At 38.7% G+C, this 26,993-nt stretch overlaps 1 protein-coding gene across 12 annotated transcripts in view; it reads right to left on the bottom strand.

Moving 5' to 3' along the window:
* The window catches only part of PHF20L1 (PHD finger protein 20 like 1), an 81,264-nt gene that overhangs the window by 53,580 nt on the left and 691 nt on the right, over positions 1-26,993 (bottom strand). For 8 of the 12 annotated variants that reach the window (XM_026646575.1, XM_026646587.1, XM_026646598.1 and 5 more), the window contains exons 2-6: positions 26,149-26,260; positions 6,699-6,870; positions 5,392-5,476; positions 4,266-4,354; positions 1,088-1,150 (exon numbers count right to left, since the gene is read on the bottom strand). In XM_026646575.1, the coding sequence (XP_026502360.1) occupies positions 1,088-1,150; positions 4,266-4,354; positions 5,392-5,476; positions 6,699-6,870; positions 26,149-26,231 (492 nt within the window). In that variant the 5' untranslated portion in view covers positions 26,232-26,260. Of the gene's footprint in view, positions 1-1,087; positions 1,151-4,265; positions 4,355-5,391; positions 5,477-6,698; positions 6,871-26,148; positions 26,264-26,993 lie in introns of all 12 variants that reach the window. The other 4 variants (XM_026646609.1, XM_026646616.1, XM_026646644.1 and 1 more) reach the window with 2 other exon arrangements.

Below are 26,993 nucleotides of genomic sequence, written 5' to 3'. Positions count from 1 at the left end.
CCAGGATTCAGTTATTACCAAGTTAGAACGGAGCAATCTCAAGTATAGTTCTCATGAAATAAGTTCATCCCCTTCCTCCCCAGTGCTCTGAGTAGCCATTATAAATCACTTTGTTCTGATTACCCATTGCCTTCAGAATTCCCTATGATCAAACTGCAGCCAACATGGCAGCCTCCACTTCTGAGCCACAATGTTCACCTCAAATGACCTTTTTTCCCCTCAGTATTTCCTCTTTGCCACTTAAGGAAGGCTTAGTTCCTTTCTTTCTCCTCCTACCCCCACTACAAACATTTGTTTAATTAACCTGTCCAGGGCTATATGGGGCAACAGAGTAATAGGAAGCAGTCAGAAGATAAAGCAGCAGCTCCGGTTTTGGACAAATGGATGGAATTCTGAGAAAAGTCAAAGCAAAAGGATTTGCATAATAACTTATCATTAAGGAAATCACTGCACTCTGGTTAAAAATGGCCCTTGCTAGAGTTCAGGGACTGGCATACTGCATGACTATATAGCAAACCATACAGTCATTACAAAAATCAGATCAACTAAGCCATACTTCAGGAAACTGCATAATAAAGAAATAAGTTAGCAGGAACCATCCAGCATCCCTATACATTGATTGGCTAGAATAATTGCATTTTAAATACAATTAATTTTATAATCTTATAACTGCAACAGTGGGAAGGCAAAAAGCAGTAGCATTTCTAAAATCCATCCCTTCTGCCAACAGCTGGATTCATGTCTTGCCACCTCTCTCTTCAGCTATCACAACTACCACCTCTTCACTTCTCTATCTAAAATACGGCAGTTATCTTCCTCTTCTGGCACTCCTACCACATTATCCTTCCCACCACGCACATCCACACGCACACCCCTTTCTAGCTCACTGGCTGTTTCGAAATCAAGACTGGATTCCTTGCTCTCGCGTTCAACACCCTACACAGCTCTGCCCCACCTATATCTCAGCTCTTGTTTTCTCTATCATCTCTTCTTTGTCTCTGTCCCAACTGTGCCTTTTTCCCCTCAGCTTCCTGGTCCTATGTACCAAGTTCCCTCCCTCTCCTTCAAATCCCTCCTCAAAACTCACTTCTTTTGGTTCGATTTCCGTCACTAATCTCAGCTCCGGCGCTATCTGCTCCCTCTCGCGCGCCTAATTATATTGAAGATAAAACAAAAAAACATGAAACAGAACAAATAAGTTATCTGAATTATTTGTAAGTGCTTCCCAAGGGCAGTTTTCATTCTCACCCTTTTCCATTTCTTCTCTTCCCCACCTCAGTTGCATTTCTGTCTAAATTTTAAAACGTAGCTAATCCAAGCAGGAACCTGGCCTGTAGTCTCCATATAAATAAGAATACAAAAATGTTTGTATAGTTTTTGTTTTTGCCTTTCCACCCTCACAGCTGAAACTTTTGAATACACACAAATACTGTAGTATTAAAAAAAATTTACTTAGAATGTTTCAAGTTCTACAGTATCGCTCACTTTAAAAGAGACAATGTGAACTTAAAAATCACATTTCCATCTGAAAATATTACACCTATTTTTGTTACAAATAACTCCAAAGATTACTGGAATAGAAAAATAAAAAAATAGTCTCTTCTTCAATGTGCTTAATTTGTGCATTTGACAATACTTTGGTATAACCACTTTCACTGTTCTAATGGTCACTTGCATCACTCATACACTGCTCTTAGGTACACACAAGAGAGGACACAAATAACAAAGGTAGAAGAAAAAAATCCTTATACAAAAATGTTAATGAATGTTATATTTTATATGTACTCACTATTTTAAAGGTGCCAGAAAAATAAATTTGTAGTCAACTTTTAGTGAATTAAAAATATCAAAACGTTGCCTCTAATTCTCAGGTCAGCTTGCACACTAATGGACAAATTATTTTTGCACACATTCAACATTTTCAGAAAAAAAATGTTGCATGTTAATACCTTACTATTATTAGAAAAGTAATACAATTTTAAACCTAAATGCCAACTCTCAATACAAGTATTTTTGGGAGGTAAAGGGGCAGGAGGGGGAGAAATCACAACAGGAAAAAAGTTCTGGATCTGAATTTAACAAATAGTATCACAGGTTCATCTGATGCATGACTTTCATATCAATCAAATTATGTTGGGGGGTATTCTTTGAGAAATCATACAAAAACCTATGCCTGTCAAATAATTCCTGGTAAGTGCCTTCTTTAGAATAAAAGAACAATTTTAGTTTGAAACAAAACTTAGTCTTAGATAACTTTGACCTTCAAACCAAGCTTAGGATGTATTTTTATTTTTACAACAAAAATACTTTTGAAATAAAGATGGATATTTTTGCCATACCATAATAGATTTACCTAGCCTCCTGTCCAGCAGTTATATTACTACTTAAAAAATGAAACCCGGAGCCTGCTTTGAGACCAAGAGATTTGTACTCCTGCCTCTGATTTGGGGGACTTAGAAATGTCAAGGTTAATCTCATCTTTCATTTTAAATGTGAACATTTCCTAGCCTGTGTAGAAATCAAAATTAATCGCCAAAAATACAAGTTTGTCCCAGTGATTATTCCTCAAGATCTCCACTATAGCCACTCAGGTTTGGCCTCAGACACATGAAATCCAACACCACAAGTGTCTCAATATTTGAAGATAAGCAGAATAATTTATTGCGCTTATAAGAGTGCCATTTAGGCTGCCATCTATGGCACTAGCACTCCTACAGACTTCCTCCTGTCACTCGCTGGTTGTTTCAACTGAGCTTTTGTTTCTCAGCTGAGAAGCCAAAGTGACCTTTAGCTACAGAGTAGTATCTCAATAGTGCAACAGACAACATGATTTAGTGGAACAAGCAAAGGACTAAGAGCAAGGAACTTCTGAACTCTAATCCAAGCTCACTATTCTTCTTTATTCAAGTCGCAGCCTCCCTGCCTAAGTTTCCCTATTTGTAAAATCGAATGAAATAATCGAACTTCTTACCTCATTGGGTCACACAATTAATGTTTGTACAGAAACTCAACAGAATGCACATTACCATCAGCCTCTTGCTGGATGGTTATGTGACTATTAAAAAAAAAAAAAAAAAAAAAATGGGGGGGGTTAAAGTCTGAAGATGCCTCAAATAATCCACTGCCTGTCCTTCTCCAAAGTCCTAACTTTCTTTACATGATTGTCATATTATGATTTAAAGCTTTAAAGCTATCAGTTACACAGAAGCATAAGCAGAATAATTTATTGAGTTTATAAGAGTGCCATTTGGGCTGCCATCTATGGCACTAGCACTCCTACAGACAAATTATTGTTTAAAAGGCCCTCCCATTTCTCCATTTGCAAATAGTCATATAAAAACCAAACCCAGTAATTTATTCATTTTTATAAGTCATTTTCCAGAGCAGATTAGACATTTGAATTCTGCTCTTCCAAGTAAAATAACAATTTCTTGAAAAACTGGGGATTATAACTATTTGCGTTTTATCAATTTACTCGCTTCTTTTAGCAAGTTTCAACAGTCAATCATTTCATTTTTTAAAAATAGCTAAAATTTCTCATTACCAGCACAATTACTCTAAAAAGATTATTGCTCAAAGCAGGCTTCATACAAATTTGGAGACTGGATAAAACTTGGATAAAATTCCTAAGTATTTAAGTTAAAATCCTGCTATTGATCTTAGATTGTATCTCTGTATCTCATAACCCGCCCCCCTTACTGGTATGGTGCTACTCTCTTCTGTGACGGCATTGAGACTGTTACAGATAAAGGAATATCAGCCCACCTCCAAAAGGTTTGGCATAGGGAGATAAAAAACGAACCAACTGTGAATTAATAGAAGAAGGTGGTAGAAATCTGACATTGTAACAAATCCACCAGCAGCGGCCCACTGATGGGCTAAGGCCTCTTCTAAAGGGCCATAAAGACCAAGGAGGAGAGAACCTGTTAGCCCCTATGTGGTCCTGGGTTGGGACTACTGGAAAGAGAACAGTCAGGGAACAGATGAGCCAGTGAGGAGAGCATACAGCACTCAGAGGTTTCGCAATTGAAGTGACATCACTAGCACAGCACATGCTAGGGCAGCCCCTGCAGTTAAAAACTGGTGAACCAACATATTGAGGGACCTAAAGAGAAGGCAGCAGCAAGTTTAAAATCATTTGTGTTACATGGCCCTTCCAGCATGGGGCATTCAGCAGATAATTTGTTCTCAGGTCACTGTTAATATCACATGCCCTGTTTAGTAGTCAACACAAACAAGCAAGAAAAGACGCCTAATATCCTCACCTGCCCTTTGGCATCCTCAGGCATAGATTTGATATGCATCCTTTTTAGGCATCGAATAACTCCATCATAGAACTGTACTGTGAAGGTTCCTAAAACAGGATTGATGCAATCACTATGAGCAGTTAGAAACATACCTACCTCACTACTTCCCCAAAATACTACAAATACACAGTCATTTCAGACCCAGTCCTGCATGTGACATCAGTGAGTGCTTTGGCTCTGCAAATACTGTAGGATTAAGCATCTATTTAAAATTCGTCCCTTCATAGTTACAGTCACATATCCTCCTTGGATCACATCAAGATTAAAAGGGACACAATCAAGACAGAAGCGCTTAAAAAACCCTCTTTATTCACAATGAAAAACTCAGTGTTGAGTTCTATGGGACTATGAGATGAGACAAGCGCATAAAGTTACTGAGATATGTGTTTGTGGTTTCAGGACCTTGGACAGTTGAACTAAAACTGTAAAACTTATTTTATATGATTACATCCTTCATTTTTCACAACTTGGACAATAAGTAGTGCTTCATTTTTGTTTATAAGTTTCCAATTTATTAATCCAATGATGCCACATATTATCAGTACGTTTAAACCCACACCCAAAACCAATTCTCATTAGTTTTTAAATACAATAAAAGCATTGCAATAGATTTAAAGACAAAACAAAGCAAACGTCAAAACTACTTTAAATTTTATGCCTAAACTAGCTGGCATTTACTTTATCTTATTTCACTGATTACCAAAGCTCAAAAATGAGATTTTGAATGTTTTCTAGAAGAATTGAGGTACTGTAAGCATATAAATGTAAACCCAAACCAACAGTACTGTGAAGGGTTCTATAATATTGAGGCAAGGATGTTCATCTCGCTACTATAAATGAAAGTTACATTACTATTGAGTGGAGGAGGTACCCCAAGTTTTTAATTTCATAGAAATGAAAGATGGTAAATGCTCACTAGATCAAACCCATTCCTCCCCTCATAGAATAGCAATACTTCCTACAGTATGTTTAACGTAGTGAATAAAACCGTATGTAAACACATTTTAATTTTAAACAGGAGTATAGCAGTGTTCCTGGTAAACAAACAGAAGTACTTACAGATGCATTGTATTTATATACATACCCTCCTTGTTAATTGCTTCAATCTTAGCAGGATAATATCGACAGTCTGTCCAACGAGCTAGCACCTCTTCTCCAGGTTTAAAATCCTATTTTAAACATTTTTAATTGTTAATATCTTGCCCTGCAAACCTTTCCTAAACAAACTTAAGTTTTATAACTTAGCGATATTTACTTTGAAAAATAATTAATACCATTAGGTTTGGCAGAATTCAATTTTTACTTTTTATAACTTTGACAAATAATATTGATCTTTATTTTTAAAATGTTTAGTGATCAAAATTTTGACAATTCTTGAAGGGTGGGGGTCAGAATTATTTAATGATAGTAGCTGCTGACATTCATAAAGTTAAAAGCTTTATAACTGTTAAAACACAAATTACCTATATCACGTCAAAATATACTAATTAAAATTTACAAAGTAAATATCTTTAAGTTCTCACGCAGCATTTTTTTTTATTTATTTTTTTTTACTTTGCCTATGTGTAAATTTTGATCTTAGGACTGTCAAGCCATTAATCACTGTTAAACAATAATAGAATACCATTTATTTAAATATTTTTGGATGTTTCCTACATTTTCAAATAGATTTATTTCAATTACAACACAGAATACCAATATGAATCTTTAGCTCATCTGGCACGTAAATACTTTGCAATGCCATGCAAATGCCTGTTTTCACTTTCTAGTGACATTGTAAATAAGAAGAGGGCAACATTATCTCCTGGAAATGTAAACAAACTTGTTTGTCTTAGTGATTGGCTGAACGAGAAGTAGGACTGAATGGACCTGTAGACTCTGAAGTTTTACATTGTTTTGTTTTTCAGTGCAGTTACGTAACCTAAAAAAAATAATCTATATTTGTAAGTTGCACTTTCACAACAAAGAGATTGCACTACAGTACTTGTTTGAGGTGAATTGAAAAATACTATTTCTTTTATCATTTTTACAGTGCAAATATTTGTAATCAAAAATAATATACACTTTGATTTAAGTTACTACACAGAATACAATATGTATGAATATGTAGAAAAACATCCAAAATATTTAATAAATTTCAATTGGTATTCTATTGTTTAACAGTGAGATTAAAACTGCGATTAATCGCGATAAATTTTTGAGTTAATCACGTGAGTTAACTGCGATTAATCGACAGCCCTAATTATCACTGACGGAAATATGTTTTCATCCGTTTGTGTTTTTATGGTGAAATTGATGTTTGCAGGCATTAACTGATAAAAATCTAATCCTTCCAGGCCTAAATAAAATAATTTAGGCAAGGAGTCAGAAAAAAATTAACTTGCTACTTACAACAAATTCATCATCATCTTTTAGCCCTTCTTTCCTTAGTGCTGGTCTTTCCAGGGGTCGTAATCTATTGCTGTCCCAATAAATCCACTCATCATAGCGATGACTCCAACGTTCAAAATGGACCAACATCTTCCCCTCTTCATAGTCTATTTTCTCAATGCGAGATGGATACCTTGAACAACAACAAAAGGAAAGGTGTCAACTGTGCAACTTTTTCCAGCAATGTTTTGCATAAAGACGTACTCATGTAACAGTTTAAACTACTTTGGTGGTGTTAGCTGCACCATCATTTGGTACTAAGAATCAGTTTGGATTTGAAAAAAGTTTTAAACATGTTAAATTGTTGATATGACAATACCTAGCTGCAAAATCCTCTACATACATTAAAGATGGGTCACTCTTCTGTCTTAGGGTACGTCCAGACTACCCGCCGAATTGGCGGGTAGTAATCAGTCTATCGGGGATCGATATATCGCGTCTCGTCTAGACGCGATATATCGATCCCTGAACGCGCTTCCGTTGACCCCAGAACTTCACCAAGGCGAGCAGCGGTAGCAGAGTCGATGGGGGAGCTGCGGCCGTCGATCCCATGCCGCGAGGACCCGAGGTAAGTCGAAATAAGATACATCGACTTCAGCTACGCTATTCCCGTAGCAGAAGTTGCGCATCTTACATCGACACCCCTGCCTCCCGCCACCCCGCCCCAGTGTAGACCAGCCCTTACAGCCATACAATTGTGAAAATTCAGATTTAAGGCTCAGACTACTAGGTAATGTTAAGATGCATGCCTTATTTGGGTTAAATATTGGAAGTTTCATGCTTAGCTTTGTATTCATAATTTTGTTGATTAAAGCAAGAACAGCGGCTTTGTTTCTTTTCCTGGAGGGATAGAGGGGTGGTGAATTGGCTTTAAAAAAAATGAATTCATTACTTTTAATCTAATAAACTAATAAATGTTCCACATACTTGCTTCATTGATTTCAGGCACATCCAAGCTGCTAACTAATCAAAAACAATTGGAGTTGACAGAACATTCCTTTTGAATCCAATCTGTTGACTAATTTGCAGATCAGCTCCACGGACTTTGTCGCTACCGAATCTAATGCACAGTCATTTTTCAATATTTATATTTTTTAAATTGCACATTTATTAAAACAAAGACACCAGTATTAATTAAGGACTGTGGGTTCTAATTGCCCCTCAAACTTTACATATAATCAGTAGAATCAACTACATGTGGCCCTCAATCAGAACAACTCTTCATCACCTAAAGCTAGAATTTAACATGGATTTTAACTACCCCCTACTTTGGGATTTGTATAACCTGTATTAAGTTTGGCAAAGAGACTTCCCATTTTTCAAATCTTTAGCATCTGTGGGAATACATAATAATCAGGGTGGTGCATTTAGATTCCACAAGAATCAAGCCACATTATTTAGTTTGTTTTTTTAAGGGCTATTTTGGCTTTAGGGAGCCACTAGTTGGCCAGAAATAAGGCAATATCTGGTCTTCTCATAGAATGTCCACCATCAATATAACTAGATTACATTATTTCAGTTCCATAAAGTGCATGCAAGACTGGTGTGCTAAAAAGAGAACGAATACATAAGTGGATCTGAAAACACAAAGCACCTTCTAAAACTATCTGGTGGATTTTTTAAGTTTAAGAAATTTCCTCCCACGTTAATATTTTGGGAATCCAGGTTAACCTAGAAACAATTTCTTGGGAAGTTCTACACTTCCAAAAAATAGGAGTGACAACGGAAGAGAAAACGACAGAGATCCTGGAGCTACTGAAACATTTATTGAAAAGAAATGTTACCGTGAAAGAAGGGCTGCCTATTTCCAAAGCAGGAGACTCAATCTACATTCTGCAACAATGAAAATGTTCCCTCAAGATTAAAGGGTGGCAGCTGCTGCAGTCATTTTCTATTCCTACTGCATATTCCCTTACCCTGAAGCACTGTGCCACCTGATATTGAAAGAGATACTATCAGCTTTGTTATTTTCAAATTTCTGACACAGCAACCTTTAAACAGTAAATCCTCATTTAAAAAACAAACAAACACTTTCTATGAAGTTTAGGGATTTTTTTCTTCCCTGATGCTTATCAAGTTATTTTTCAGCAAGAATGAGCAAACAGACAGCGCAATACGTGCCTGGGCCCGTCTCAATTCCCTCCTCTCTCTGTGCTCATTTCGGCCTGCCTTTTCTTCATCAGCAGCAACTAAGGTCTCCCAATATCTAAACTGCAGACCTGCAGAAGAATTCCAGGGTGTGAAGAACTCCCATCTCACTTGAAATTACCCTATTCTATTTTCCAGATTCCTATTGTTCCCTAGTGCCAGGAAGGTATCTAGGAAAGGAAGAAAGTCTTCCCAGATCTCAAATTTATATCATTTCCTGATCTCTTGTAGAGCTTTCCATCCCCAAAGCAGACAGAGTGTGTCCTCATCGTTGTGTCCTCATTGTTCCTATACAGTGCCTCTTCCCTATTTTGTATTGTTCTGTGGCTGGTAGATTTAGTTCTCTGGCTATTAGCTGTCTGGTAAAATGTCCAAGCCCTACATGGGGTGCATGTATTGGTCTGAGCAGAACAGAGGGAGGGATAAACTGGTGAAATACAGACGTGACCATGCTTTTGGGAGAAATGGAAAACAATATGAAAGGCAGAAATTGTAAATGAGGCAGTAGAGAACACAGTATATGGAAAAAGAATGAGAGAGGAAGAAGACACTCAAGACAACTTAGTAAAAGGTGCACCACAATCTAATACAGAACAAAAAAAATGAAAGACTGAAGATAGGGATATACTGTAACAAAAAATAAGATGCTGTAAGTAGGACTGGTCGAGTATTATTCAGAAAATCTATTACTTGAACAAAACCAGTGACGTTTGTTGAATATGATATTCAACAAATATATCTGTCCGCTGGTTGATCTGCTTTAGCTGTAAGATACATTTTAACAAGTTATTAGCTAGAAAAGTGACTGACAGTATTCTGTTAATATCTTTTAACTGAAATAAATGTTACATTTAAACATAATTCTGTGAAGTTATAAGGGATACCATTCCTCTGGGGTCAGAGGAGTGCAGCTGGCTGATTAGCCCCACCCACACCTGAGAAGAGAGATGGAACTTAGTTACAGTATAAAAGAGGACAGCAGGAAATGTGGGGGCAGGGGAGCATCCTGGGCTGCCTTGGTCTCTCTTTATAGGCTTATTGAAACAAATTTCGGTTGGAGTCATTCCTTAATGGGGCACACGTCCAGGAGGTAGCTCAACAGCTCCAGGACCTAGTTACCCAATGGCTATACCTGGAAGCCAAGATGGCGGTGGAGCTCATGGCCAATATTATCTTGGAACAATAGCTGCACATTCTCCCTATGGAGGTTCAAACACATCTGCCGTGGAGGAAGTGGAGACAACCAAAAGGTTCTCGGAGGCAGAATTGCCTAGGAGTTCGGACCCGAGGCCCTTCATGATCCCAATAAAAATAGGGCCAAACATGGGGAAGTGGTATGGACAAACTCTACTTCAACAGGACTTAGTCTGACCCAAAGCCACAGATCGAGAGTGATCAGTCCAGATTTCCTGCATCCATGGAGAAATCCGTACATATCCAATGGCATCTGTAATTTTGCAGGCAGCAGACCAAATAGGGCACCTCCAGATAGGATCACCTACCCCGGCCAGTGAACCTGGGACGCAACTGCACACATCTTCGGACCCTCCTCGGAAGAGAATCTGTTCCCTCCACCTCAGACACCCTTAAGATGCAAGAAAAACCCCCCACACCCAGATGCCTGGGACCTATTCCCCATTGTTCACTCTGATCTTTTTGAAGTCTCATGAAGGTCCCAAGGCTCACAGAAACAGCCAAAGTCATCTCAGAAGGGAGGACGAGCCTAGGTCTGTGCCAGAGGTGACACCATGGAGCCTGAAGAAGAACCTTCCCAAAGGATAGGCCCTAGAGAAGGAACACCCCAACAGTCTGTAAGTTATCCCCTACCCACATACACTGCAGAGCTCCTTCCCGTCCTAGACAATAGCATCCTGAGTTACACCTTTGACATTGTGGCAGCTCAACATGATGACCAGAAACTCTGGGAATGTTTTAACCAATTCAGCACAATCAACAAGATGGTCACCTCTGAACACGTATCTCACCAGTTGCCCCGCTTTGAATTCCATGAGACATCTCCAAATTAAAGAACCCAGATATGAACTCCTAGTCCCCAAGCCCGATCAGTGGGAGTTGCTATGGCCAGCCCATACTCTTCCATGGCAAGACACCTAGGTAAGGTGAAAACCCAAGAAAAACTGTTGGCCTGATTCTTTTGGCTAGGGATATATAAAGAAGTAGCTGATTTCTGCTGACTGTGCCCCAACTGACAAAAAGTAACCCCAAAGAGTTGGAGCTGGGCCCCTTTCATGTCCCTTTTGAATAGGTAGGGATTGATATAATAGGCCCAGTCACTTTTGGTACTTGTGGACAATGCCACTTGATATCCAAAGGCAATCCCCCCATGAAACACCTTGCCTCCAACATAGCGCAATAGCTACTCCAAGTGTTTTCCCAGGTTGCCCTTCCATTGGAAGTCATCACCGATCAAGGGACAAATTTCATGTCCCAGGTGCTCCAGCAAGTTTGAGCACCATTGAAAGTATGACCTCTCCAGACCACAATCTATCATCCCCAGCTGGATGGTCTGGTGGAGCAATTCAGTAAGACCCTCAAGAATACGTTGAAGGCTTATGGGAACAGAGGCCAAAGACTGGCACCAGCTGCTCCCCTATCTTTTGTTTGCAGTGTGAGAGGTACCACAAGCCTGAACGGGCTTCCACCCTTTCAAGCTTCTTGATGGGAAACAGCCTTGAGGAGTGTCAGACTTGGTTAGAGAGTCTTGGTAAGCTAAACCCACCCACTCTGCCACTGTCCTTCAATGTCTCATTCAAATGAGGGAAAGATTAGAATGCTTGAGGGCCACTTTCCCCAAGCTAACCTCTCTCAGGCCTTGCAGACCCCAATGTGACAATATAGTAAAGGGTCTAGAGCTAGAAGACCGAGTTCCCAGCAAGCTCCTGGCCAACTGGCAGGGCCTGCATGAAGTGCTTCACTGGGTAGAACCAGTAGATTACAAAATTCATTGTCCAGACCAGAGAAAACAAAGGCAGATTTATCATGTACATCTTAAAACCCTGGAAGGTACAGAAAAGCCTCTTCATCCATCTGGAGGAGGGAGAAGAGGTTCTGGGGCCTCAGCAACCTAAACTGGCCAAAACTGGGATTGAGGAGGTGCCACCTGGGGAAGAGCTGCCTAATAAGCAGAAAAAGCAAACAAAACACCCTCCCAAGAACTTACAAGGCAGTGGTCTTCCTCACTAACAGAACAAACCTCCTTGATCACACTCCACATCTGCATAGGGCCAGGAGCCAAGCCCAATAGAAAGTCATATCAAATCCCAGAAAGCATGAAACCTGTTAGTTCAGGAAGTACAGGAATTGTTAAGATTGGGAGTAATTGAGGAATCTCATGGCCTCTGGCATAGTCCAGGGATTTTGGTACCAAAGCTGGATGGGACCTTCCAATTTTGTATAGATTTCCATCACATAAATGTAATTTCTGATTATGATGCATATTTGATGCCTTGAGCTGATGAACTGCTGAATCATCTTGGTCATTTTATCACAACATTAGATCTAACTAAGGCATATTGGCAAATTTCCCTTACTATCAACTCCCAGGAAAAAACACCTTTTCTACCTCAGTGGACCTATTCCATTTTGTTGCCATGCCCTTTGGTTTGCATGAGGGTCCAGCCACCTTTCAAAGGCTGATGGACCAAGTGTTATGGCCCCACTTTCATCATGCTACAGCATACCTAGATTATGTGGCGGTCTACAGTCAGGACTGGCCCACCCACCTCCAGAACCTAGCAGCAGTCCTTCAAGCCCTAGGAGATGCCCATTTAACAGTAAACCTAAAGAAGTCCAGGGTGGGAAAACAGGATATGAAATATTTGGGGAATCTAGTGGGGAACAGTAAGGTATAACCCCTAAAGGACAAACTTGAGGTGCTAGCAAACACCTCCATACCAAGAATTAAAAAGCGGGTCTGGGCCTTCCTAGGTCTATAAAGGTACTATAGAAGATCTATGCCTGACTTTGCCTTATTAGCAACACCTCTTACTGACCTTGTGAAAAAAAATCAGACCCTCAACAAGTCACGTGGTACCCCCAGTGTGATTAAGCATTTTAGAAAATTAATCTGATTCTATGCAACAAGCCAGTATTGCACAGACCTGATTTCTCTTGAGAATGCATTCTCCAGACATCTACCACCATGGGTGCAGTGCTATTCTAAACCTTCCATGAACAAGAGCACCCTAATCCTTTACATAAGTAGGGGAAACCCAGTACTATGTCATTAAGAAAGAATGCCTGACCATACAATGGGCTGTAAAGCCACTCAGACACCACTTGTGTTTGGAACACTCTTTGTTTGGGTCACTGACCATGTGGCACTGAAGTGGCGGCAAACCATGAAAGACCTGTGTTTCATGTTGGTACTTAGCCCTACAGCCCTTTCAATTTCAAATAAGAGTATCAGCCTGGGTAGGACCATAGGAATGCTTCTTTTCAAGAACTGAAAAAAGACTACATGCTTGGCAGTGAGAGCCTCAAAACACCCACTCAAGAGGGGAGGGGAAAAGTATGGGAAGGTATAAGGGATACCATTCCTCTTGGGTCAGAGGAGTGCAGCTGGATGATTAGCCCCTCCTACTATACCTGAGAAGAGAGTTGGAACTTAATTAGCTGATCCTTACAAAAGACAGCAGCAGAAAATGGAAGGGGAGACTGCAACACATGGGCTGTGTTCCCAATGGACTGCTACTGGAGTGACAGCAGAGAGAAATTGCTCCAGAAACCAAATGGACAGAAGGGAGACTGCGTGAAGTGCTTTGTTACTGAGGCGCTGAGATAAGAGCCAGGAAGTTTTGGGTTGCTGAGGTTACTGGCGTGAGGAAGAGATTTGGAGGAAGGGACTAGTTGGCCTGCACAGACTTTGAGGGAAGCGTCTATGAGGTTTTGATTTGTTTTGTTAGAAGGCTTAAAATAAAAGAACAAACCCTGCTGAAAATTGCTTCCCTGGATTCTGTGGGAGAGCTCTGATAGAACTAACTCAGGGAGTGAGCTGGCGCAGCAAGAATAAAACCTGGTCCAGTAGGAGAAGGGAGCTTTAAGATAAGCCCCAATCTTTTACAAATACACAGTGGTATTTTCCATTAAACAATATTTCTCAAGCTTAGATTTGTAGGCAGGCCAGAATGATGAGTTGCAATACAAAAAAAGAAAATAAGAAGTTATTATTAGCTAGAGATATAAAGGGTAACAAGAAAACATTTTACAAACACATTAGAAGCAAGAGGAAGACGAAGAACAGGGTAGGCCCATTACTCAATGATGGGGGGAGAACAATAACATAAAATGTTGAAATGGCAAAGGTGCTTAATGACTTTGTTTTGGTTTTCACCAAGAAGGTTGGTGGTGATTGCGCGTCTAACATAGTGAACGCCAGTGGAAATGAGGTAGGATCAGAAGAGGCTAAAATAGGGAAAGAACAACTTAAAAATTACTTATACAAATTAGATGTCTTCAAGTCACCAGGACCTGATGAAATGCATCCTACAATACTCAAGGAGCTGACTGAGGAGATATCTGAGCCATTAGCAATTATCTTTGAAAAGTTACAGAAGACGGGTGAGATTCCAGAAGACTGGAAAAGGGCAAATACAGTGCCAATCTATAAAAAGGGAAGTAAGGACAACCCAGGGAATTACAGGCCAGTCAGCTTAACTTCTGGACCCAGAAAAATAATGGAGCAAATAATTAAGCAATCCATTTGCAAACATCTAGAAGATAATAAGGTGATAAGTAACAGTCAGCATGGATATGTCAAGAACAAATCTTGTCAAACTAACCTGATAGCTTTCTTTGGCAGGGTAACAAGCCTTGTGGATGGGGGGGAAAACCAGTAGACGTGGTATATCTTGACTTTAGTAAAGCTTTTGATACTGTCTCGCATGACTGTCTCAAACAAACTAGGAAAATCCAACCTAAATGGAGCTACTATCAGATGGGTGCAAAACTGGTTGGAAAACTGTTCCCAGAGAGTAGTTACACTGCTCTACAGCCAAAATGCTTCTGAAATAAATGTAGTCAAACTTTACTAATTCTGGGTCACTGAGAACGAAAATGATGCTTAAAATTGTTGATTGGCTCTAGTTTTCAAGATATGCTATTGGGTCAGTATATACGACCCTTGACTTGGGAATGGCGGAGGATAAGTGAGTTATAAAGGGAAGGGATCTCAATTTAAACCAGAAATGACTAAAATACATCTTTGACTGGATCTATGAATAAATCTATGACTGGGTTTGGACAGTACTTGATTTTTAGGCAAAACAATGAATGATGCAATCTGAAGCTGGTATTGCGTCATACATGATATGAATTGCATCCTGTTATTCCTAGAAGTCATGGATGATGCAATCATAATGAAGCCTACATTACTCTGCTGAACAAATTGCCCTATATCAGCTCTAGAAATCATACAGGGTCGTGCTCTCTTATTTGTCAGTGTTTGATTTTGCAAAGGGACACATTTCTGTTTAGCCAAAGTGAGCAGAGATGCCTCGTACTTGTGTGAACAGTGCAGATAACTTCTGCTATGTTTGTGGTGAAGTGACTTTTGCATCACAAAAGCGCAGTATAACCACTATGGTTAAGAAAGCCTATCACCTTTATTTTGGCTGCAAAATTGGAGATCAGGACAAGAGGTGGGCCCCACACATATGCTGCAACACTTGTGCAACAAATCTTCGCCAGTGGTTGAACAGGAAAAGGAAATCTATGCCTTTTGCAGTGCCAATGATTTGGAGAGAGCCAACAGATCATACCAGCAATTGTTACTTCTGCATAGTGCCTCCAGTTGGGAAAGGTGTGTCAAAGAAGAAAAAGTGGACTGTGCATTATCCAAACATTCCATCAGCTATACGCCCAGTACCCCACGGAGAAGGACTGCCGGTTCCTGATGCACCAGAATCATTCTCACTTGAGTCAGACGAGGAAGAGGATGAAACTTCTGGTCCTGAACCATCAATGTCACAGGACCCACATTTTCCCCCATCCTCCTCCTCTGAACCACACCTCATAACACAAGGTGAACTGAATGACCTTGTCAGGGATTTGGAACTACCCAAGAGTAAGGCAGAGCTGTTGGGCTCCAGACTACAACAGTGGAATCTCCTGGCAGGTGATGTTAGGGTTTCCATGTTCCATGACCGTCAAATGGATCTTGTCCCATTCTTCTTCATGGAAGGTGATCTTGTAGCCTGCAACAACATCGATGGTGTGATGGCAGCCCTCAACATCGTTCACGATCCAGATGAGTGGAGACTGTTCATTGATTCATCGAAGACGAGTCTTAAAGCTGTTTTACTGCATAATGGCAATGTTTTGCCATCAATTCCAGTTGGTCATGCAGTCCATATGAAGGAAACCTATGACAACATGAAACAACTTTTGAGGTGCATAAACTATGACCAACATCAGTGGCAGTTTTGTGGCAATTTGAAGGTTGTTGCTCTCTTGCTTCGTCTGCCGACTGGATACACAAAGTACTGCTGTTTTCTCTGCGAATGGGATAGTCGTGCAAGAGATTCCCACTACATCAAGAAAGATTGGCCACTCCGACAGTCATTGGAGCCTGGGAGGAAAAGTGTTCAGCATCCACCACTTGTTGAATCAAGGAATATTTTGTTACCACCCTTACACATCAAGCTGGGTCTGATGAAGAACTTTGTCAAGGCCATTGACAAAACACAAGCAGCTTTCAAGTACCTCCGTGGAAAATTTCCAAGGTTAAGTGAAGCTAAGATAAAGGAAGGTGTCTTTGCTGGTCCTCAGATTCGTGAACTTCTTCGAGATGATGATGCATTTGACCATGCACTGTGTGGCAAGGAAAAGACGGCATGGAAAGCCTTCCAGTTAGTGGCAATAAATTTTCTTGGAAACAACAAGGCAGACAACTACAGGTTGTTGGTGGAAAACCTCCTCAAGGCATACAAAAGCCTTGGTTGCAACATGTCACTAAAGATACATTTTTTGCACTCTCATCTAGATTTTTTTTTTCCCACTGAACTGCGGAGCAGTGAGCGACGAGTACAGCGAGCGATTTCACGAGGACATTGCAACAATGGAGAAACGCTATCAGGGCAAATGGAGCCCATCAATGTTTGCAGACTATTGCTGGACAGTGACAAGAGATGCTCCATTTAATGAATACAAGAGACAAGCCAAGAAGCGCCGAGTAGACACTGAATAGGACTAAACTATGTACATAATAGCTTTTTGCCTTTTGTTTCATAATAAATTTTATGTATATAACCCTTTGGCTGATTTTTAAAGTGTTACATAAACAGGACAGGTGAAATATTATCATGTAAAGCAACCATAAACACATGAAAAGACCTAGGTTTACAATTTATGATTAAAACTCTACTATCTACACAATATACATAGACATAAAATGTAAAAACTTAAATATCTTAGAAACAGTAGCCAATCAGTTGTTTTAATTGTCATATTTGAATTCAGCACATCAAAATACATAATAAATAGCACATTTTATCTCTGAAGCAGACGACTTCTCAAAAATTGTAGACCAGTGTTATCAGTGATAAACAGTCATGCTGGGAGGGCATAACAAGTGGTGTCCCAGAGGGATCAGTTCTGGGTCCAGTTCTGTTAAATATCTTCATCAGTGATTTAGATAATGGCATAGAGAGTACACTTATAAAGTTTGTAGACGATACCAAGCTGAGAGGGGTTGCAAGTACTTTGGAGGATAGGATTATAATTCAAAATGATCTAGACAAACTGGAGAAATGGTCTGAAGTAAATAGGATGAAATTCAATAAGGACAAATGCAAAGTACTTCACTTAGGAAGGAACAATCAGTTGCACACGTACAAAATAGGAAATGACTGCCTAGGAAGGAGTATTGTGGAAAGGGATCTGGGAATCATAGTGGACCACAGGCTAAATATGAGTCAACAGTGTAACGCTGTTGCAAAAATAGCTAACATCATTCTGGGATGTATTAGCAGGAGTGTTATAAACAAAACACAAGAAGTAATTCTTCTTGATTAGCCCTCAACTGGAGTACTGTGTCCAGTTCTGGCCACCACATTTCAGGAAGGATGTGGACAAATTGGAGAGAGTCCAGAGAAGAGCGACAAAAATGATTAAAGGTCTAGAAGATTGGTCTATGAGGGAAGATTGAAAAAATTGGGTTTGTTTAGTCTGGAAAAGAGAAGACAGAGGGGACATAATAGTTTTCAAGTATGTAAAAGGTTGTTACAAGGAAGGAGAAAAAATTTTCTCATTAACCTCTGAAAATAGGACCAAGAAGCAATGGGCTTAAATTGCAGCAAGGGAGGTTTAGGTTGGACATTAGGAAAAACTTCCTAACTGTCAGGGTGGTTAAGCACTGGAATAAATTGCCTAGGGAGGTTGTAGAATCTCCATCATCGGAGATTTTTAAGAGCAGGTTAGACAAACACCCGTCAAGAATGGTCTAGGTAATACTTAGTCCTGCCATGAGTGCAGGGGACGGGACTAGCTGACCTCTTGAGGTCTCTTCCAGTCTTAGGATTCTATGATTAAGTCCAAATCCCAGTCTTTAGAGATGAGACTCTATTAATCCACTGAACCCCAGTGTCTATAAAATGACTGCCTGCCAAATTCAACTAAGAATAACTTTGCATGGATCCAGCAAAAAGATCAAAAATATTAATGTGATAAAAATAGCAGATTCAAAGACTATGTGCCCTGAAATCTACACATTGTAACATTTTAGATCCTACATCTTCAAGCTAGGGACTCTTGAACAGTGGTTGTCAGTATGTAAATAGGTATGCCAAAATTCACTACTGGAAAGAAGGAAAAGTGTTGCTTTTGCAATATTAAAAAAAAAATCATAATTGAGTATACAAAAGTGTGACTTTTCTAACTTTTTTTTTTCTTGATTGGATAGCTCACTTCTCAATATTTCACTAAGGGTCCCAGGTCCAAAATTTGCTGCCCTAGAATTGCTATAGTGTAATCCGAAACCTTACAGGAGTTCCCTCTGCTGGTTTTCAAGCAATAATTAACAAACATTCTACCCAGAGCTGTGCTGACAAATTTTGATGATTCACATAACATAAGCAAAAGCTTTGTTTTCAATAAGAGCCATGTTAACTTCCATTTAATTTAGAAGAATTAACAGAAAAATATGATGTCTGCTATATAGAATACAAACATATGAAGTTCCCTCAAACCTAACAGTGCAAGCAAGCACTCTAGAGTATTATAAATGGAAATAATAAAATTACATTTGTCATTACCTTGACCATATCTTGATATTCAACGGTAGAAGTGTTTTTGAGTGTATACTTTGCCATACAGTCACAATTTCCATTTGACTAAATGTTCATTTTTAAATTAATCAGATTGAGTTTAAAAATGATTTACCAAGAGTTCTCTCTACTACAGCACAAATGGAAAAGACATTATACAGATAAAGTTAAGAAATAATGAATAAACATGTTTTCTTTAAGTTGTTTGCATGAAAACTGTCTATTTCTGCTTGATAACACACGCACTTGTTGTTCAGAAACAAAAAATCATCATTTGGTAGCTTTCAATATTTAACTCAACAGGTTGCAAACGTATTTGAAACAGCATTCACTAATCCCAAAAGGGCTCACATGACATTTCAATTAAAAAACTAGAGTGATATAAAATTAACATGGCACACATTCAATGGATTAAAAACTGGCTACCTGATAGGTCTAAAAATATAACTGTAAATGAGGAGTCATCATTGAGTGGTTGTGTTTCTAATAGGGACCCACAGGGATCGGTTCTTAGCCCTACACTATTTATCATTTTTATCAATGACCTGGAGGAAAAAGTCATTACTGATAAAGTTTGCAGATGATGCAAATTGGGGGAGTGGTAAATAATGAAGAGGACAGACCACTGATACAGAGCAATCTGGATTGCTTGAGAAACTGGACTGAGGCAAACAAATATGTGTTTTAATATGGCTAAATGTATACATCTAGGAACAAAGAATCTAGACCATACTTGCAAGATGGGGCAGGGCTTTGGAGTTGTGCTCCAGCTCCAGGCAAAAACCTGCAGCTCCACTGCTCCGCGCTCCAGCTCCGCTCCAAAACCCTGGGATGGGGGACTCCATCCTCAGAAGCAGTGAATGAAAAATATTTGGGGGAGGATGGCGGATAATCAGCTGAACATGAGCTCCAGTGTGCCACTGTGGCCAAAAGAGCTAATGCAATCCTTGAATGCATAAATAGGGGAATCCCGAGTAGGACTAGGGAGATTATTTTACTTCTCTATTTGGCACTGGTGCGACCACTGCTGGAATACTGTGTCCAGTTCTGGTGCCTACAATTAAAGAAAGAGGTTGATAAATTGAAGAGAGTTCAAAGAAGAGCTATGAGAATGATTAAAGGATTAGAAAATATGCCTTATAATGATAGGTTCAAAGAGCTCATTCTATTTAATTTAACAAAGAGAAGGTTAAGGGATGACTTGATTACAGTCTACAAGTATCTACTGGGGAACAAATATTTAACGATGGGCTCTTGAACCTAGCAGAGAAAGGTATAACATGATCCAATGACTGGAAGTTGAAGCTAGATAAATGCAGGCTGGAAATAGGTTGTAAATTTTTAACAGCGAGAGTAATTAACCATTGCAACAATTTACCAAAGTGGATTCTCCATCACTAACAATTTTTAAATCAGGATGGATTTTTTTTTTTTTTTTATAAAAGATATTCTAACAATTATTTTGGGGAAGTTCTATGGCCTGTGTTTTAGAGGAAGTCAGACTACATGAGAACAGTGGTTCCTTCTGGCATTGGAATCTGTACATTTATGAATATATTATCCAAACTTCACACTGTTTTACAGAACTGGATTACTACTGCTGGATAATGACATCTGCCAGTTTTACATATTGTTCACTTTTCTCTCTCTCTCTCACGTTCTAACACTTACATCCCATGTGAATTGCAGAAATTGTAAGGTAAAATTGGTAAGGACAAGTTTAAGTTACATGATTTAAATCTTAAACAAAGGCTCAAAGTTTTTTTTTCTCCAACCTTAATATTCACTTTAAAATTTCCATATTAACCCACTTAATTTTCAGTGTAATAAGTCATACAGGGCCTTTTTCTTCAATATAGCCATTTGTCCAGTATGAATGGTATTCTTTATGTAAGAATAAAACTTTGAGGCTCAAATATAAGGCACTGTAGAAATACAAAGTGTCCTACAAACAGTTTTTTGTCCCTAGTGAGGTGGAAAAGGGGCTCCATTTTACAGATGGGAAAACTGATGTACAGAGGGGTTGAGTGACTTCCTTAAAGTCACATATGAAATCTAAGAAAGATACAGAAATAGACCCAGACTTCCTGACTCCCAGTCCTGTACACTGAACATAAGCCTGTCCTTCCTTCCTTCCTTACCCCATAGGGCATATAACCCTATATCTGTTCCATGGAGGGACCTCCTTCATGAACAGACTTCTCATATTTGCAAGCTTCTCCAACCACCTTTATTGCCAGCCCCTCCTTCGAGTTAATTAGCTCAGTATTAGATAGATTTTTTTTTCCCCCACACCCTTTCTTCCGTTCAAGACCTTTCACCAAACAGCAGAGACAATCAGGTCTCTCAGTCAGCTAAAACCCAAAGCAAAGACTACAGAACTGCTTCCTGTTCGTCGCTGTCACTCCAAATCTTACAGAAAAAAATCCATTGGACCTCTACCCTGTGAGGAAATAAAAAGCAACCCAGACAGTCTAGTCCCTTCAGTCAGTTTTGTTCACAAAAGATAACTTTCTTCTAATAACAGGCACACACTGGCAAGCTTTTTCCACCTGGCATCTACTACATAGGCCAACTGTCCCTTTTCTGTGTCTCCTTCACTACACACTTTTCCTGGATTTGCGTCTTATTATTTGTACTACCATAGCACATAGAAGCCCTAGTCATGGACCCGAATCCCCCTGTGATAGGCTCTGTACAAAAACAAAACAAAAAGATAGCCCCTGCCCAAGGAGCATACAATCTTAGTATGAGACGAGAGATGATCTGGACAGACAGGAGAGAGATCAGACATTAGCAAGTTGTTCACGGGAGAAATAATGGGTCCACAGGATCACAAAACAAGAACAGAAAGGAAGGGGAGGTCACATTAGTTTTATAGCACCAATGTGTAAGCCACGTCTCCTATGCCAGAAAGCTTACAGTCTAAGGCCTGATCCTGTAAACATTTAAGTCCTTGCGGAATCTGGTCCTGAATCAACACTGTAACAGACAAAAGCAGAACCAAAAAAGGACTTTTTAAAAACCTCAAGACCAATGTGTACTTACCTTTTTTAAGCATTCCAATTTAGGCAATTTATACACCCATTCCTTTATTTAAATACCTTTACCTATTTGTTTTGTTCTTAATACTCCTAATACACCTTCCCAGACGGTTTTTATCATCTATTACCAAATGCTCAAGTGGACTTTAGATAGAGTTGAATTTACCACCAATTTAGTTAAGTTTAAAACTAAAGAAATTGTAAGAATGTATCTTGTTCAGAAACTTCCTTGTGTAACTGCATATCATACATGTATTTTATAAAAGGTATTCAGTTACAAGGAAACTATCGTGGCTATGTCTACGAAGTGGTGAAACCATGCAAGCAATAACCAAGTTTAAATATGCTCACTGACTTCCTTGTCCAGTGTGGACAAAGCTTCCCCCAGCAGTCCCAAGCTGATTGCGTCAGTCACCTAAGCATATAACAGCTGTAAAACAGTACAGGGAAATCTAACATGGCTTCAGCCATTGAATAGACAAAGCCTACAATATTTTATGAATATGAATGGCCTCACCTAACAAAACAAATAACATTTCATGAGATGAGCTGTAAATAACCCAATTATACTGATAAAAGCTTAAGATCTGATGTAGTAAGCCTCAGAAAGCAGGTGGAAACTTTTCTAGAAACTCCTAATTCTTTATTAAAATTTACACCTGCTATTATTATTAGGCTCCGAAGAATTAGACTATATTGGAAATGTTGGAAACGGTCGATTTCACTGTACACACATAACCCAATGAAAAAAATATTTCATTCAATAATGGAAATTTACAAATAAGCAAAGTAAGAAAAATGTTGCTTGACAATTTAAGAGTTTAAGAATAGATACTTTGTATATTTTAACATGTGATGTTGACACTTTGTGTTAACAGTTACAAAGCTTTAACATTTTAAATATCAATGTCTGTCATTAAATAATTATTTTGACACCACCGATTGCCTGAAATACACCCCATAATTTCCTGAAAATATGAATTTTTATCAATACATATTTTTAAAATGTTTAAAACTAAACATTGATATTACATGTCTAAATTAAAAAAAAAAAAAAACTTAATTCTGTAAAGCCTAGCTGTAGTTAAAGTTGGATCGATTTAAAACCAGGTGTAAGGCTTAAAACGTATATATACATTCAAAGGATGCTAAATCTATTTTTGAGCAACTGAGTGTTGACAAAATAGGAAGATTTAAATTGAGCCCTAATCTGACATGGTTTTTTTTGTGCCCTTCAAGAAACAATTTTTGTTAGACAGAAATGCAGTAGATAAATGACTAGTGCAAGTCACATAATTTTTTTTTAAGTATGCTCAGTACAATTTCTCTGTATATAGCTGAGATGGATGCATTTTAGTTGGAAAACAGATAGGCAAATTTTAAAGTCAACAGGGCCCCTTAAGTGACAGCTGAGAAAATTAGGTGTAAAACACATGGACTACTAACATAAACCATATCTTGGGGTGGGACTATCTTCACAGAAGGACAAATTTTCTCTAACAAGTTCCCCGGTTATTGATATAAATGATTTTTCTTCAAATGAAAGAACATACGTCTTATAGTTTCCAGTGTTGTTTTAGCCGCACAATTGTAATATTAATTTAAAAAATAATAAATAATAATAATATATGGAGATATACCTATCTCCTAGAACTGGAAGGGACCCTGAAAGGTCACTGAGTCCAGCCCCCTGCCTTCACTAGCAGGACCAAGTACTGATTTTGCCCCAGATCCCTAAGTGGCCCCCTCAAGGATTAAACTCACAACCCTGGGTTTAGCAGGCCAATGCTCAAACCACTGAGCTATCCCTCCCCGGAATTCCTGTCCCTGTGTGTAAAGTTGTTACAAAATTTTACTTATTTATATAAACTATGTACTAGAGATATGGTGAACCCTGTTTAGATATTAAATTGAAGCAATTCTGTTTTTAGCTCCTGTACATACTGTAGCTTTCGTTATCATCTTTGGTGTCAAATTTTCTTACATGACTATTTGTTAGTTTTACAGCACTATGTTGGCGGTCTCAACCTTCTTTACATTCTTTGAACATAAAGTGCTAATTTTATGGAGAACAATTTATTTTAACTCACCATATCTCTGTAGCACCAACTAATATACCATGGAATGAGGTTCAAAAATCAGTTCTATTTTCTTTTCGACATACACTGGTTATTTCTAAGAAAAGGATTTGTTTGAACAAAGTACTGCTGGTAAAATGTGCCAGTTTGACAGCCCTGGAAATTTAAACCCTCTTTGTCTACACAGTAAATACTGCATGAGTATCTATATAATTTAACCTGCGGAACTCACTGACATACAGTATTATTGAGGGCAACAGGATTAGACATTTATGTGAACAAGAACATCCACAGTTACATCAGAAAGAATGAAAATGTGCAAGGGACATTGACCCACATGACCGATGGCCTCAATCACTTACTAACTGATAGGAGTTAAGAATAAACTTCTTCTGAAGCATATAGCAATAACCACGGTTAGAGACAGAAGACAGGATCAGACAGACTATTGGTCATATCCACTATAGCAACAGTTCCTTCAAATTGACTGTTGAGACAGTACTTCTAAACAAACAAACCAGGTTGCGTTACTAAATTTTGATTAAGTCTGACTTTTCTGAGTAAACAAATAGTGCAAGACTGAGCCCTGGTCTACACTACAGAATTACTTTGGTATAACGGCGTTGCTCAGGGGCTGTGAATAATCCACACCCCTGAGTGACGTAGTTATACCGACCTAAGCACCGGTGTAGGTAGTGCTAAATCGGCAGGAGAGCTTCTCCAGCCAACATATCTACTGCCTCTCGCAGAGGTGAATTAACTAAGCCGACAGGAGAAACTCTCTCCCATAGGCTTAGAGCATCTTCATTAAAGCACTAAAAAGGCTGATGCAGCATTTTAAGCAAGTGTTGACCTGTTCTTCCAATCCTATTTTACTTCCAATCCTAGCTCTTACAGAGTTGGTACGTGACCCTGGCCAAGTCATAACTTTGGTGCTTCCGTTTCTCCACTGTTAAATGTACTTACCTACCTCACAATGTACAGTAAGAATTAATGTTAATGTGGATAAAGTTTTATTACTGAATACAACGTCAAGTTTTCAGTTTTAAAATTTGTGAGATCTGCTTACACCTTAAAATTAAAACAAAACTGGATCCTTGAGTTATTACTGGAGTTACACACAAGTGCACTTGACTATCTTGCATGCGACACTGCATGCCAGAATATTCTGAATAAGTTTTTCATTTAATATCACGGTTAATTAATATTTTAGCAGATACAGACTGCCATGATAGACATATGCCAGTACCAAAGAGAACAAACTAATGTCTAGAACAGGGGTTGGCAACCTTTCAGAAGTGGTGTGCCGAGTCTTCATTTATTCACTCTTGATTTAAGGTTTCGCGTGCCAGTAATACATTTTAATGTTTTTAGAAGGTTTCTTTCTAGAAGTCTATAATATATAACTAAACTATTGTTGTATGTAAAGTAAATAAGGTTTTTAAAATGGTTAAGAAGCTTCATTTAAAATTAAATTAAAATGCAGAGCCCCCCAGATCGGAGGCCATGACCCGGGCAGTGTGAGTGCCACTGAAAAATCAGCTCACGTGCCGCCTTTGGCCACAGGTTGCCTACCCCTGGTCTAGAAAAAGGATCATGACTAGAAATACAAGATAGCCATGCAAGAAAAAATAACTAATATTTTCTTTCAATTTGTTTTTTGGAGGGATGTTTTCCTAAAATTCTATAATTGTTTTAGTTGATTTTTTTTTAAATAAGGATACTCATCAAATTAGTATATGGACTGATTGATATATTAATTTTTAATACAAACCAAACAACTGAAGCTAAAGACAGCTCACAGTACAGGTGAAATAAATTTTTGACCTAATTAAGCATTGCATGATGTCTTCCTTACCATTTTTGTAAGTAGTCCAGTGCTTCCAAACGAGCACCAATCTCGAACGTGATCCCTGGACGACTTGGAGGCTTTTTACTCATCTTGATAACTTCTATTTTCTTTTTTCCCCCTACTTTTAGAGAAAATATTTTTTTATATTGCAAAGCAGAAAGCACTGTTGTTAAAAATACAAATAGCATTCCAAATGAATATATTTTAATCATGTGAAGAGATACAAAAGTATTATAAATGATAGCACTTATCACTATAGGATCTAGTGGTGCACTAAAACTGGAAATGTTTAGACTGTTGTGCATAATAATATAAAAAGTATATACAAATAGTATTCCTTAATCCCCCCCACAAACAACTACGCCATCAATCTGCAATCTATTTACTTTGAAAAATGAGATGCAAATGTGTTCTAATAATACACTTGGCCCTAATTCCCCATCAGCTTTAGTGATTTTATAATCATTTTCCTAGTTTTACGTTTCCCCCCTGCCCTGTTGCTGTACAAAAGGCCACACAAGCAAAAGGGGAAAGTGACTGACTATACAGAGGAAAGAATAACTATAGAAATGTACCTACTAATGAACAACATAAACTGACAATACATAGAAAAATATTGATTTTCCTATAAGCTTTCTGTCAATAAACTTGCATCTTATGTGCAACCATAGCAGATAACATTTCATCCAAAAGGACCAGTTTTAAATTGATGATGTCTCTATTTAAAATCATATGGTGCATAAAGGTCCCCCCAAGGGCCTAGGCTGGCTTGTGTTGGGGGTAACACCCAGGCCTTGGTCTGGTCTGTGTTGGGGATAACACCCAGGCCTTGGTCTGGTCTGTGTCCATCT

This window comes from Terrapene carolina, unplaced genomic scaffold (assembly GCF_002925995.2).
Source record: "Terrapene carolina triunguis isolate 2854851 unplaced genomic scaffold, T_m_triunguis-2.0 Scaffold58, whole genome shotgun sequence".
Taxonomy (NCBI): Eukaryota; Metazoa; Chordata; order Testudines; family Emydidae; genus Terrapene; species Terrapene triunguis.
This window is presented reverse-complemented; position numbering and strand designations above follow the sequence as displayed.